This window comes from Bos mutus, chromosome 20 (assembly GCF_027580195.1).
Source record: "Bos mutus isolate GX-2022 chromosome 20, NWIPB_WYAK_1.1, whole genome shotgun sequence".
NCBI lineage: Eukaryota > Metazoa > Chordata > Mammalia > Artiodactyla > Bovidae > Bos > Bos mutus.
Genome location: NC_091636.1, coordinates 14946563 through 14962317, shown reverse-complemented (window position 1 = coordinate 14962317; position 15755 = coordinate 14946563). Strand labels below are relative to the sequence as shown.

General features: G+C 45.5%; 1 protein-coding gene across 1 annotated transcript in view; it reads right to left on the bottom strand.

Annotated features, from left to right (window-relative positions):
• Positions 1–1077: 1077 nt before the first annotated feature.
• The window catches only part of IL31RA (interleukin 31 receptor A), a 73430-nt gene continuing 58752 nt past the window's right edge, over positions 1078–15755 (bottom strand). The window contains exons 11-15 of the mRNA XM_005887383.2: positions 15142–15288; positions 13114–13254; positions 10401–10494; positions 8717–8798; positions 1078–7398 (exon numbers count right to left, since the gene is read on the bottom strand). Of these exons, the coding sequence (XP_005887445.1) occupies positions 6952–7398; positions 8717–8798; positions 10401–10494; positions 13114–13254; positions 15142–15288 (911 nt within the window). The 3' untranslated portion in view covers positions 1078–6951. The remainder of the gene's footprint in view (positions 7399–8716; positions 8799–10400; positions 10495–13113; positions 13255–15141; positions 15289–15755) is intronic.

The window sequence follows — 15755 nt, the reverse complement described above, 5'->3', positions numbered from 1 at the left end:
ATGGTTAGATAGTATCACCAACTCAATGGACATGAGTCTGAGCAAACTCCAAGAGATGGTGAAGGACAGGGAAGCCTGGCGTGCTGCAGTCCCTGGGGCTGCAAAGAGTCAGACACGACTTAGCGACTGAACAATAACACTACCCTATTGATTGTACCCACCTTTCTGCAAGTTGGATAACAGTACCACACAGAATTGTGAGAATTGCTGGATAGTGCACAGAAAGCTCTTAGTAAGTGCCATTAAGCATCAGATAGGAGTGACCTTAGTGATGAACAGAACAAAACCTGAGGTAACGCCCCCACCCCAGGGCTTCTCCAACAACAGTGGGCAGACGTGTGCCTTATATTTAAACACTTAAGAAGCCAGTCTGAAGCCTTTGTTTCCAAATTGTCTGCTCCTAGAGCACTTTCTTTCTATTCCTCTAGAACATTTTATCAGTTCCATCTTCTCATTATTGAAAATAAAAATAAAGAAGAAGTTGAGCCACTTGGAGAAGCTGCTGCTGGGGTGAGGCTCTTTCTACCTTGATGTTCAGTGGAGCCGTGGGGTCACAGACAGCAGAGGGGGAGATGGAGGCACGTTTGCTGTCCTCTTCTCTTGGAAGCCTGTTCAGAGGCCTAGGGGGAGGAATTGCTGGAGAGGGAGAAGGTGACAGTACAGGAGAGGCCAAGGAAGGGATGGATGCGAGGGGTCCCCTCCGCCTCTGACCGTCACAGGAGAGACGGGCCTCCATGCGTGGGGGCCACATCACCTGCTGATGTGAGGGGAGCAGTGAGGGGAGATCCCAGGGAGCTTGAGGAGCTGCAAGGAGTTTGAAACGCTGCCACGAGGAGGAATCAGATCGGAGGACAGCCAGGGCTCGCGCCTGAGGCCTGGCTGGCTCCACAGTGGGAGGTGTGCATGCAGGGGTAACTGCCCACCTCTGCTTCCTGGTCACCTGAGCTCTAGAGTTTCCCACAGTCACCCTCATGTCTAACAAAGGTGGTCTTTTACATTTTGAAGTCTTATTTTAAACATCTGAGTGGGTAAAACTTTAAAATGAACGTATACACATAACCTAAAAATGGTGTTACTGCTTTATTATTTGAAAAATCAAAATATAAACGCACTTACAATAAAGCATCTGAAGGCTATTCTCATTACAATAACCGTGTTTTCACACACATGAACTTTCATGCACATGCATTACGTGTTACATCGACATACGAATAATCCATGGAAAAGACGACAGGCAGAGCCCACAAAGAGCGCTTCTCTGGTTCAGGGGGTCAGCGTTCCTCCCTGACATCAGCATTCCGGTATGCACGTCTTGATTTCTTCCTCTAAGTCCAGGCCTCGGGATATCTTGCTGGCATTTCACCCCCCAAGCTTGGCAGGACCTGGACCTGCCCCCGCCCCCACCACCACGTGGCTCCCTATGGGCTGGCTGTCTGCTCTCCTGCAGGAGTCACTCCCCTTTCTCAGCAGCAAGGGGGCATCCCCAACAAGAGCACACGGCATGGTAATGCCACATACTTTGATTACAATTAGGCCTTGTTGCTAATTAGCATCTACATAAAACAATTAGCAAAATATATTAGCATGAAATTTCTCTTTTAAAATGCCCCACACAACCCATATTTTTAAATAGTCAACTGAAGGATAAAGTCCATCAATTGTTCTAAACTCCTGCTGAGCGCCTCTAGTTTGTAGCAGCTCAGCTGGTCTCTCAATGCCCTCGGGAGCTTAGAAAATTTTTTTAATGTCAACAGATGGACATTGTAAGGAAAGTGTGGAGAAAAAGAGGGCAAGCTGGGCAGTCAGGCAAGAAAAAGAAATTTATTAGAGGGAAAACAAGAGGATGACTGGCCCTTAAGGAGAATCAGTGTCCTCCCTTTCTAATGGGGTCTTTCTTATACCCTGCCAATGAAAAATTCTCTGAAGGAATTTTTAGCCTGTAGCTGAGTCCTGCTGACATGTAGCTGGAGGTCTGAAATCCAGTGGTCTCGTAGCCTTGAGAAAGTAGGGGCCAGTGGGAAAATAGACTGTCATTTGGGCAATTTGGTCAGTCTCAAGGATCACTGTGATTTTATTCTTTGTTTGTGAGGTCAACATAATGAGCCATTTCAACCATAAGCCCCCATGTGGGTGCTATCAGACATGTGGATAGGGTCCCACATGTCTGTGGGCTGTAAAATATAAACGGGAAAAGTTTAGCTTCACAATGATTTAAGCAAGACAAATAACTATGAAGTTTCATTGACCATACCCAGTAAATCGACAAAATCCAGTGTACAGCAGTGTCTGGCACTATTGCAAATCAGTGTAGCTTTTTTGGGGGGGACAGTCATGCAATAACCATAATACTTTGACCCAGCAATTCTACCCAAGGAGTGAAGACAAAGGTGCGAAAATTTTGTGCAACAATGTTCACTGAAGTTTCTCCCTATAAGAGGAGGACATTTAAAACAATCCTTAGCAAACAACGATATGCAGGTACACTGAGAGGTTCAGCGTGGCCACTATGAACTGCATTCATACATGAGATTTTATACATAAAATAATAAGTGACAGTAAAGGAAGACTCCAACTGAATCAATATATCACTTGTAATTAAATGAAAACGTATTTCATTTAAGGGACACAGATCATACCAGAAATGAATTAAGAATGAAATAAATAATTGGCATTGAGGTTTTTGTTCTTGTTGCTGTTGTAAAGTTGAGTCCAAAACAAAATTTAATTTATAAAAAAATAAAAAAGGGAGACCCCTAGAGCTCTGTGTGGGCACTGAGCGGCCCTGTGGCCGGTGATATGGATGCAGGGCAGAGGCTAGCTCAGTCAGGATTTCTCGCCTCGGCATCACTGATGCCTTGAGACACACGATTCTGTGTTGCGGGGGCTGTTCTGTGCATTGTAGGGTGACCACTGTCTTTGCTGGCTCTTACCCACTTGATGCCAGCAGCACCCTCAGGCATTGCCAAATGTCTGACAGTCGAGGATGGGAGACAAAATGTCCTGGGTTGAGAACCACTGGAGTGCCCGCTAAAAAGCCACAACTCTCCAGCTTAGCCACAGGCAGAGGCAGGCAGAGATCATGAGGGCCGCGGGGAGCCAGGGAGTATGTGCCCTTTTAAGAGGTCTGTCCTGATCCAATTAGGATGACACAGAATGTGCCTCCAGAATGACACAGCCTGATTTTGTTTTTCCTTAGCGGATACTTCAAAGTTAAAACGCTTTGTGCAGTCTGAGCCCTGTGTCTGTCGGCTTCACAGGGGTGGGTCAGCAAACTTTTTCTATAAAGGACCAGATGGTGACTATTTAAGGCTCTATGGAAGAAACTCTGTCACAACTACTCAGTTCTGTCTCTGTGTGCAGAAAGCAGCTGGAGATGATACATAAAAGATGAGTGTGACCGCGTCCCAACTAAGTTTCATCAGTAGACACTGAATTCTGTAGAATTTTCACATATCATTCAATGTTATTCTTCATTTAATTTTGTTTTCTAGTCTTTGAAAATGTAAGAATAATTTTTGGCTCATGGGCCCTTCAAAAACAGAGCCCAGACTGGGCTCGAGGGCCAGTTGGCAGGCACCTGGGCCGAAGCATGCCTGCTGCAGCAGCAATAGCTAAGAGCCACTGGAGACCTGGGGAAGGGACTGGGGGTGTGGGGGGTAACTGGCAGGTGTTGGGCAGACCAGCACAGGCTTTCCCCACACGAGGCAGGAGCAGCCCTGAGGGTGGCGGGACCTGCCCATCTTCTGCCTCTTTCAAAGTCCCACCCCCACCAGGATCCCCACCAGGACCCCACCTCACATGGTGTTACTCTGTGTTTTATTGCAGAGAAAGAATGAAGGTACCATCTCTCTTTTTTGAACCACTAACCGCTTCTCTGCCAGTCTTTAAAATTTTTTTCTGATATTACTGTAAAAGAAAGGCTAGTAACGGCACTAATGTAGCTGTTTGCATGGTTCCCAGAGCCCTAGAAAACTCTAAGGAGAATTTTATCAGTTTTTAATGAGCTTGATAAAACAAGTTGTCCTGTTTGTGTCTTCTCAGTATCTCTCTGACAGCAACAGGAAAAAACGCAGATGGCCCTCTCCATCTGCAGCCACAGAGGCAGGGCAGGACCCTAGAGCAGGGACAGTTCAGGACCAGATTCCAGGAGAGGATGGCCCCCGCCGGCTTCTCCCAGGCCAGGCCCGTGACCTGCTCTGCAGAGCTGTGCTGCTCAGCATGCTTGCTGGCCTTCCTCGGAAACTTGCCCCCTTTCCTCGCAGGAAACACTGACTCCTGCAAAACCGCCCTGGGCCATCTAGAACAAAACAGAGGGCCCTAAATTTCCTAGCCCTCAAAGCTAGCAGAAGTAAATCTGGAGATGTTATAAGGGGGCTAATGGAAAGGGGAGAAAGGTATAAAAAGAAAAGAAATAAGAAATGGGAGAGGGGAAAAAAAGGAAGCATTTAAAAAGATGCAAAGCTGCTGGGAATGGTGGGAAAAAAGGAGCAGAAGACAGGCGGCAAGAAGGAAAGTGAGAAAGGGAATGAAACAGAGGAAGGGTCAAGGGTGTGGTGCACGCGTGCTAAAGTCACTTCAGTCGTGCCCAGCTCTTTGCGACCCACTGCACTGAAGCCGGACAGGCTCTTCTGTCCATGGAATTTTCTAGGCAAGAATACTGGAGTGGATTGCTGTGCCCTCCTCCAGGGGATCTTCCTGACCCAGGGATTGAACCCGCATCTCTTATGTCTCCTGCATTGGCATGCAGATTCTTTACCCGTATTGCCACCTGGGAAGCTCCAGGGCATGGTATTTGCCAGCTATTCATCAGAAGCTTCAGGTGTTAACGAATGGTTAAGGGAGGGAGAGCAAGGGTAATGGCTTCATCCCTGAAACCCACTTCGATTTGTGACCTTTTCTCTCTCCTCACCATCAAACTCTTGGACTTTAGGTTCAAAAGGGTGTGAGAAAAAGACTAAAGGGACTCACTGGCACTCCCTGCCCCTCAGCTGGAGGCAGCAGAGGGTTTTTCAGAAGAGAGAGGAATGTGGGGTACCAGGCTAGGGCCTCCTGTGAGCCCAGAGATCAGAGGTGGGTGGAAAGGGCCAGTCTGGGGTTCTGGGAGACAGGGAGTTCACAGGAGTGCCCACATAACAACAGGGTTGGGGAGGGAGGCGTCAGGGCAGAGAGCGCCCACCACAGCCGAGAATCCTTTCATTTGGTCCCTTTCTGCTCCCGGACCATAGGCTCCCAGCGCCTGCCCCAGGCATCCTTTATTCCTAGATTTGTCAGTGGTCACTGTTCTCTGAACCAGGACTGAGGAATTTGGGGGTGCTGTAGACACTGGAGACTTAATGAGGAGGCAGCTTTGGGAAAGCATCCTTGCCTGTGCCCATGATAAGGACGCAGTGATTAGAGGAAAGTGGCAAGGGATAGGGAAGAGGGCACGTCCCTGCCTGGGGTCAGGCAGCAGACCTCACATTCCCCTGAAAATCTGCTGGCACTCAGAGCCAGTCCCAGGATGGACGGGGCATTGAAATCCCAGGTGAGCCCGAGCTCCAAACCCGAGGCAACTCAAAATCTCTAACTTGGGGTGGTTCCTTCTAAAGGTCAGGGGCTGGCACTGGAAATTAATCTTGGTTATAGGAAAGTAAAGCAATGTTTTTGCACACCTGAGTCAGTGGCTTGTGAAGTCTGTGACACTGCTTGTGGAGCACAAGCACAGACTTCTCACTCTTGGAGAAAATACCATCAACCTTTCTATCTGGCAAATGCTGGGCTCACCAGGCCCCACTGCCCCCACCTCACCAGGCTCTCAGCAACCTCCCGCAATGGCCAGACGAGCCATCGCCAACACCAGCAAGCCACTGTGTGCAGGGTGTGAGCCCAGGGCCAGCCGCAAGTTCCCAGGGGTCTGCCATCAGCCCTTGGGCTAGAGGTTCCAGTCAAGGTTGTGGGCTCCCGGCTTTGCCGGGTGAAGGCAGAGGAGCCCGGTGTGGGAGCAGCATGGTTACTAAGCATTCCACGTGCCCAGGCCCTGCCTGGCTGCGTCTGGGGAGGCCTTTGCAGGATGTGTTCCGTAAGCATTCCTGGGCTCCGGGCCAGCATGAGGGACCAGAGTCCCTGTCAAAAAGCCACTTCCATCTACAGTGCCTTTCAACTCCCAGGCTTGGGTACAGACAGAGGGGCAGCAGGGGCCCCTGGAAACTGTTGGCGGGCTGGGCTATGACCTGGACAGCGGGGCGGACCTGCTGGCCCAGGCGAGCGTCCCTTCCCCAGTGCCCTGCTGAGGCCCTCCCTTGTTCCTCCATCCCCCACTGCAGGCGTGGAGTGGACCAAGGGCAAGAGTCCTGGGTTGGTTGTTGCTGCAGACACTTAAGATTTAATGAGGGTAATGAAGCGTTTCAGGCACTTCATCTGGAAGGCCACCCCACTTGCTGCCTCTGTGTTGAAAGAGAGATTTAAAGCGACCTAAAGCGACGCCATGGCTGCCTCAGAGTGGAACCTAGAGCCGGGGAAGTCAAGGTGATGGGAGAGCCCCTCGCCTCCCAGCAGGTCACCCAAGTGCCAACTAAACAACAGTCTTCTGGCAACGGGGAAAGTCTCTCCTGGAGCTGTGAGGAGCAGCCCCAGCACAGGCCGTGCCCAAGGTCCAATTCCTCGGGAAGGCCACATATGTCTGCCTCCAGTGTCTACTGTCCCTCTAAGTCCATCTGCCAGGGGCCTCAGTGACAGCTTGTTAGCTGAACAACAACAACAACAAAATTGTTCTTCGTCTGCAGTGCTCAGGCTGATCAGCATCCTTTCTTCTCAAGCAAATTCCACATCTGTACCAACCAAGTTTGGGGGTGTGCAAGGCTTTCTCTAACACAAGCAGGATGGGACGATGCCAAGAAAGCTCTTGTAGCCATACCTTCCCCCTCTGTGTGTCACCCACACTGAGACACAGCGGGATTCAAGCCACAGCAGCTCTCAGACTTCTCTGTGGATTTGCTCTGGAAGTTTTTCAGACACGAGAAATTCTCTGGTTGTCACTGAATTTTTCAAGTATGGGTTTGGTGCTCCTTCCTCACAGAGATGGTCTGGCCCACAGCCCTGGGTGGGAGGGAGAAGCCGCTCTCTGGTTTCTGGGTAGATCCCCTCTAGCATCCCAGAGCTCAGGCACTGGGGCCCTCTGGGTGGAATCTCGGTTGAAACAGTGGGACAGTAAGGCCTGTTTGGGGAGGCCACGTACTCATTCTTTTCTCCTCCCAAGATATTTTCGCAACCCTTTCCAGGATTCTCAGCGGAAACCACTTCCAGAAAATTCTCAAAGTTCACCACCAGCTTGTCAATAAAGTCATTGGGTGAATAACATGGTTTTAGAATCCCGTCTTCTCTGTTCACAGAGTCGTCAAACTCCTTCAGATTTAGCTTACCCTGGGAAAATGAGAGAGACACGCCCCCAGTATTCATTTGGGGGCCACACATGATGTAGACAAAAGCTACTGGGCTTGGGACACCCAAAGCCCACCTCTGCACTGCTGCTGCTAAGTGGTCCCCTCCACGGGAGCTTGGCAAGAGTGGCCCATTTCCTGAGAAGAACACACTATATTCAAATAATTTCTTCTTCTAGGGAGCCCAAAGCTATTTTTCATATACTCATGGGTTCACAAAATCCCAGTGGAGATGGAGGCATCAAAATTAAAACTCTTACAGATGGAAAAACCACAATCATAAAGACAAATGACTTCCCCAATGTCACCAGAAAAATCAAAGATGGCTTCCTGGCAGGGGCAGGGTCGGACCTCTTTGCATTCCCAGAGCCTAGTTCAATGCCTGGCATATATTGAGTGATTAAGTGGGTGCTACAGATAATTCAAAAAACATTTTAGACATCAGACAATACTTCCTATGAATTAATTTACTCTCTTAATAACTTTTGATCAGTGGAAAATGAAATAGGATAATACATGAATGATGAGAGAAGAAAATAGAAATAACAAAAATTTAATTAAATAATAATATAATTTTAATGTCCATGTTAAGAAAAAAAGTCTTCTGAGTGGAAATAAGGGCTAATACTAAAAATTCCTGCATCAAGGGATACTGAAAATAGTCCTTCAATAATAAGGATTTAAAGGTTATGCTTGATTGGGCTTATTTCTACTTAACCAAGAAATCAAACCTTAAAAATTTCAGAACAGTTTTCACTTTCAAAATGTATGTGAAAGGAAACTTTCTATTATGAATAACTCACGAGAATACCCATTGCCAACTTCTCCAATCTGAGAAGAACAATTTGACGCACCCTGCCCCAGCCTTTGGGTGGAAATTCACATAAGCAGTCCCCAGGTGGTTTCTGGATTAATTTGCTCTTGGCTGCTTTTTCAACAGCCTCCAACCTTATAGCTCAGCTCTCCTGCTTTCTAACTGGACAGTCAGGTCCTTAAAGGTAAGGCCAGTGTCTTTCTTCTATGGCATCCTTTATAGGACCAGTTCTATGCCCAGCAAACACCAGGTTCTATGAGCCTGGTGAAGCCCTTTCCTCTTGTCCAAAGATTGAGGTCAAAGTTGTTCCAGGAAGGCTGATTCCACTTGTCCTGCCAGCCATTCCCTGGGATGTTTAAACCTCGAGTTCCCCTTGTGTGAACCCTGTGCAAATCTCAGCCCAGGACTGCTCCCCACCCACATCATCCTGTCCACCTCCCATAACCAGCCTGCTCACAATCTCCTTAATAGAAACAGGAGCATTTACCTTGAAATCATCTCCACACCACGTGGCTATACTGCTTTCAGCAGGGTTGGGAACATCAGGCCAACATAGGTGCTTCAGTTTGCTAATAAGAGAGAAGATTTTAAAACAGGAAGTGAGTCCAAGAAGCATTTTACTTGTACTGCATGGCCAAGCCAAAAGAGTGTTAACCCGCCTTCCAGTGGAGGAGACGCAAGACCCAGGTTCAAGTTGGGAAGATCCCCTGGAGAAGGAAATGGCATCCCACATCAATATTCTTGCCTGGAAAATTCCATGGACAAAGCAGCCTAGTGGGCTACAGTCCATGGGGGTCACAAAGAATCAGACACGACTGAGCCCGCATACACACGTGGGGAACTGTGCGGCTCCCTATTGAATAATGGCAAGCTCACAGCCTCCTGAGGGAAACTGAGAAAACAAAATACTTTGTTGGGGGAGGGGGGTGAAACTGCAAGTCATTTGTGGGACGTGATGGAGGGAGACCTTTCCCCAGACTATTCCCCAAAGCTATTCTTTCCCACTCTCCTGCCACTGTGTCTCCACACCCTGGTCCTGGTGCAGGGAATCACACTATCACAGAGCCATTTGTTTGAGATTTATTCCCCAAGAAAGGTAACACTCTAAGTCTTATAAAAGATACCCATATTTTAGAGCAGTGATTCTCAAAGTGTGGTTCCCAACCAGCAGCATCGTCACCACCTGGGAGCTTTTAGGTATGCAAAATGTCCAAGAATTTGTGCTGAAGATTCAGTTACAATCCACAGGAACTGAGGTTGACTTAGTTTGACCATATCTAAGCACAGCTTGGGCTTCCCAGGTGAGGTCAGTGGTAAAGAACCCACCTGCCAATGCAGGAGTCATTAGAGATGTGGGTTCAATCCCTGGGCTGGGAAGATCCCCTGGAGGTGGGCATGGCAACCCACTCCAGTATTCTTACCTGGAGAATCCCATAGACAGTGGAGTCTGGCAGGCTATGGTCCCTAGTTAGGTCTCTAGGGTCACAAAGAGTCAGACACAACGGAAGTGACTTAGCACACATGCACACGTGAGCGCAGCTTGGCAGAGAAGGCTCACAATTGTGCAGTTCTGGAGAGAGAGGTCTACCAGGCAGGGAGCCCGTGACCCTCAGGGCAGAATGAGACCCCCCGGCAGAGAAAGCACAAGACCCTGAAGACAGGCTTCCTTCCCTACAGTGGCCAGAGCAGGCAGGACAAAGGGCCTTCAGCCAGCCCTCCAACACTGTGTAACTAGCAAGGACCAGTCTATGCTGGCCATGTGCTAGCCAGTGCCCCAACTCCCCACTCTACCTAGAAGAGAAGCTGGCCACCTGGAGACCCTTTGCTGCTGCCAGTGGTCCCCACTAGACACTGAGAGAGAGGATCTTCTCCCCAGCTCTAGTCTTAATTGCAGAACATAGCAGATAAAGCCTGTGAGGCAGCTGGCACTTCCCTGGCTTCAAAAAGTCCTAGGCCTGGTGCATGGGACTGTGGGGGGTGGAGGTCCTCTGCTCCAGTTAGAATTCCAATGTGCCACAGTGTAAGGCACAGGATAAATTCAGTAGCTATGTGAAAAACCAAAAAATGAATGAACATGCCTAAATGGCAGAGTGCCCTCTTCCACCCATTGTGCCTTCTACCCCATTTCCATCCCTGATTTTGAGGGCCCACATTGTTGTCTCCAAACTCACTTGGGTTTTTTGATGCCATATACCACCGTCAGGATGATGAGAATAAGAAGGCCCCCTCCAACCAGAGAAGTTACAAGAAAAATCTCAAAGACACCTTTGGGAAAAGGAGAACAAAAGTCAATAGTAGGCTGAGCTCCTTACTTTCTTGACAAAAATCAAAGATTAATATTTCCTTCTAGTAGTTTTATGCAGAGTACATCATGAGAAATGCTGGGCTGGAGGAAGCACAAGCTGGAATCAAGATTGCTGGGAGAAATATCAATAACCTCAGATATACAGATGACACCATCCTTATGGCAGAAAGTGAAGAAGAACTAAAGAGCCTCTTGATGAATGTGAAAGAGAAGAGTGAAAAAGTTGGCTTAAAGCTCAACATTCAGAAAACTAAGATCATGGCATCCAGTCCCATTACTTCATGACAAATAGATGGGGGAACAGGGGAAACAGTGGCTGACTTTATTTTTCTGGGCTTCAAAATCACTGCAGATAGTGATTGCAGCCATGAAATTAAAAGATGCTTACTCCTTGGAAGGAAAGTTATGACTAGACAGAATATTAAAAAGCAGAGACATTACTTTGCCAACAAAGGTTCGTCTAGTCAAGGCTATGGCTTTTCCAGTGGTCATGTATGGATGTGAGAGTTGGACTATAAAGAAAGCTGAGCACCAAAGAATTAATGCTTTTGAACTGTGGTGTTGGAGAAAACTCTTGAGAGTCCCTTGGACTGCAAGGAGATCCAACCAGTCCATCCTAAAGGAGATCAGTCCTGAGTGTTCATTGGTAGGACTGATTTTGAAGCTGAAACTCCAATACTTTGGCCTCCTGATGCGAAGAGCTGACTCATTGGAAAGACCCTGTTGCTGGGAAAGATTGAGGGCGGGAGGAGAAGGGGACGACAGAGGATGAGATGGTTGGATGGCATCACCAACTCAATGGACACGGGTTTGGGTTGACTCCGGGAGTTGGTGATGGACAGGGAGGCCTGGCGTGCTGTGATTCATGGGGTCGCAAAGAGTCAGACATGACTGAGCGACTGAATGGAACTGAAATGAACCAATAGTTTTAGCAACATATTCCTTGTCAATTTTCTTTCAATTTAATTCAAATTCATTTCATTTCTCCTCTCCATGAATAATACTGACAAATTATGTTCCCCAGGTTCATCCTCCAATTTCATTCATTTAATAAACATTTTATGAGCACTTATAATTTGGCAAACACTATTCTGAGTAATAAAATAAACAACAAGAAACACAGGAATCCCTACTCTCATGGAGTTTACATTCTGGTACAAGAATTCAGACAATAAATAATGTAAGATTATTTCAGATAAAATGGGTGTTTTTAAAATTATTTTTGTTATTAGAGAAAAACTAGGGTAAAGTAGGATAGGAGTTAGTACCTTTAGATAGGGTAGCAAAGGAAGGCTTTTGGGAGAAGTGAAATTTGAGGTAATGTGAATAATGAGAAGGAATGAGCCATGTTCATTTTGGGGAAAGCATTCCAGGCAGAAAAAAGAGCAGATTCAGGAGCATAAATGGGAACATAAATGGTAAGTGGTGGGAGGTGAGATCAGGAAGGGACAGATTAGGAAGGGTCCTAAAAGCTATAGGAAGGAGTTTGGATTAAGCAGGGCGTCTAGGATTTTAAACTCTGGCTGCTGTGTGGAAAACAGATGGTAGAGGATCAAAGATAGAAGCAGGGAGATCTATAAGAACCAAAGGTAAGAAACTTCTAGGCTCCAAGGTAGACTTTTGCCTTCAAGTTGACCCCTAGAGAAATTCCACCAGATAATGCAATTTGTGCCTACTGTTGTAAAAATATAACATGATTTTTTAAAATTTTAAAGAGCAATATCAAAAAAGAAGTCCCTAAAGACAATGTTTCAGTCAATAAAAAACGAACGTGTTTTCTGTGTAGAAACACATACTGTACCCACATTTTCTAGAACCATAAACTGCTTTTCTTCTCTTGGAAACATGATAAATAAGGGACTTCCAAGAATACTTAGACTATTTCTAGCTTTTATTGAAATTTTGCAATATTCCTTCACTTTTAAGTTTCATTTGTAAGAACAGTGTTAGTATATCCTTACAATCAAACCTGTCATTCAAAGACTTGGAAAAATTAACCTGTTTCTCTCATCTTCCTTCCTTCTTTCTCCTTCATCTCCCTTCTCAGCCCATCTTCTTTCCCTCTTGAATAGCCCCACAAGCATCATATGAATCATATTATATTTTACATTATTGTTGTATTTATTACAATTTTCTTGCTCCCATTTTTAATATAAAATCTGATTACTAGAACATATTATGCACTTTCTTACTCAAAAGACTCCACAAATGTGACATTAAGTGGGTCAATGGTGCAAGGTTTTTCCTTGTTTGACACACAGGGATTGACTGTGAACTGGGGACAGTCTTCAGGTGGGGCTGGTTTGAAGTGTCAGTAAAGTTGGCATTAACTTGATCCCTCCTCTCTATGAAGATCTGGGGCCACCCCTGAGGAAGAAGCAAAACGAACCATCTTTCCAAATTCAGCTCTCCCTCCCATCACTCATATGCTTTCCTGGAAGGCCAGTGAGTCAGAGAACAAATGGTTCTTCTTACATCGCCCTTTCACTTGGCTTCCTCCTGCCCCTGGCAAACACCATCTGTGACTGGCCTAAAGGAAATACCAAGGAGATATTCCCAGGGACTAAAGGAGTACTCACTAATTGACAATGTCTTGAAGTTTATCCCGGTGCCATTAATTCCCCCAGCACTGGTGCTGGCCATGACCTGAACAGTGTAAGAGGTCTTTCGTGTCAGGGACTCCAGGTCATACTGCAGGATGCTGGAGTTGACTGTCTTGGCTAAAGGAAAAATACAGAAGTCAAACACCACAGCCAAACCCAAGTGAAAACTGTGCTTTATTGGAGCTCAAATAAGAGCACTGGAACCTGTGCTTCCAAGCTTGGTGATCTCACAGTCCTATCTCTCTATCCATTAAAATTAGCTTATTAAGATGGATCAAAGACCTAAATATAAGAGTTAAAACCATAAAATGCTTAGAAAACCACATAGGGTAGATCTATATGGACTTGAATATGACAAAGACTTCTTAAATATGATACCAGCACAGAAGCAGCAGAAAGATTAAACTGGACTTCATCAAAATTAAAAGTTTTTGTGCATCAAAAGACACTATCAAGAGAGTGAAAAACTCACAGAATGGGAAAAAATATTTGCAAATCATACATTTGATAAGGAATTTGTATCCAGAATGTTTAAAAAAAAAAAAAAAAAAAACCTAACAACTCAACAACTGAAAGACAAACAGCCCAATTTAAAAATGAGCAAAGAGATTCAAAGACTTTTTCTAAAGAAGATATACAAATGGCCAAAAACACATATCAAAGATGCTCCACATCGTTAGTTATTACGGAAGTGCAAATCAAAGCCACAGTGATATGGCTGGTTCATGTTGACATTTGACAGAAACCAACACAATGTTGTAAAGCGATTATCCTTCAGTTAAACATAAATACATTTTTTAAAAACCACATTGAGATAGCATTTCATACCCACTAGGACAGCGACACTTTTTAAAAATGGAAAATAACAAGTGTTGATAAGGATGTAGAGAAATTAGAACTCTAATTTATTGCTGGTGGAAATGTAAATTGGTGTAGCTGCTATGGAAAACAGTTTGATGGCTCCTCGGTAAGTTAACTTAGAATTCCCAAATGACCCAGCAATTCTAATCCTAGTATATACCCCCAAAGAACTAAAAGCAGAGATTCAAACAGATATTTATACACCAATGTTCACGGCAGCATTAATCACAGTGGCTAAAATGTTTTATCAACTGATGAATGGATTACAAAAAAATGTTTCTTGATATAATAAAATATTATTCAGCCATAAAAAGGAATGAGGTGCTAATACATGCTACAACATTGATGAACTTTAAACACATTATGCCAAGTGAGAGAAGCCAGGCAAAAAAAAAAAAAAAGTCACATATTGTATGATTCTGTTTATATGAAGTATCCAGAATAGGTAAACCCATAGAAACAGAAAGGAGTTTTCTGGTTGCCACGGACTGTGGGAAAAGGGTAAGGAAGTGACTAATTGATGGGTATGCGGTTTCTGTTTGGAGTGGAAATAAGTAGTGTTATGGTTACAACATTATGGATGCTTAATATTTAGTGCCACTAAATTGTATACTTTCACATGTTTGAAGTGGTAAAATTTACATTATATGTATTTTACCATAACAGCAAAAAAAATTAGCCTAAACAAAAACCCAGGCCTAGCCCACAATTGAGGACGTCAGGCAATATTGTAGATGCAAGAAAAGGCAGTGGACGGTAGGAGCCATTGTAAAGGGTCCTTCACTGAAGCAAATGCCACCAAACAGGGTCTGTCCCCTCTAGCCTTTATCTAGGCATGTCCCATTCTGGAGGAAAGGTCAAGAAGCTCCCTGGAGGCCCACTGTTCACAGCCTGACGGGCACAAATGGTATCAGTTTCTCTGGTGCCTACAGGACTCTCAGGTACAGTCATTTCAATCTCATTTGACTCTTAAAAACTCAAGAGATGGACACCCTTGACTCTGTTTTCAGAGAATCTCAAGGAAGTTAAGTGATTCCTGCAAAATGGAAGGGCACCCACCACAGGATCTACCCCGATAGCAGGTCTACCGCAGCATCCATCTGGGGCTCAGGGTTCTTTCAGCTTGACTATAAGCTCACTTACAGAATTCCTTTCCATCTTCAGCTTGGTAAAATATGGTGTAATTGTTGATGAAACCATTTCTGTGACGCTTGGGAATCTCCTTCCATGTAATTGTGACTGTCCTCACACCAATGTTCTCCACCTTCGTCTCGGGACCTTCTGATGGAACTTTATAGGACGGGGAGACAAATGAATACCGAATCACACCCCAGCAGGTCCTTCCCCTACGAAGTCTCTGCCCAGTCCTCAAACTGTAATCAGTGCTGGGGGTGGGAGGCGGGGCAGAGTAGGGAAATGATGAATCAACTTGTCTTGAGAAAACTGTTGTCTGGAATCATACCTCTCAAACAGGAAGAGAAGCAGAGTCAAAGACCAGAGAAAGAGTACTTGCTCATAGACCTCTCACTAATTTGGCACCCAGCTCTCTCATCCATACGTGTAATAGCTATTATCAAACAGTTGAAGATTATGCCTCCGTGAGCTATCTTTGAGTGATAGGATATATTTCCTAAGGTTGAATCTGGAAGATGTTAACTTCCAAAAAGGTAGAAGTAAAGTCTGAGTGGTTCACCAATAAAACCTTTGCTTATTGCTATACAATCAACTATAATTTTTTAGCATCTCCAAGTTACAGT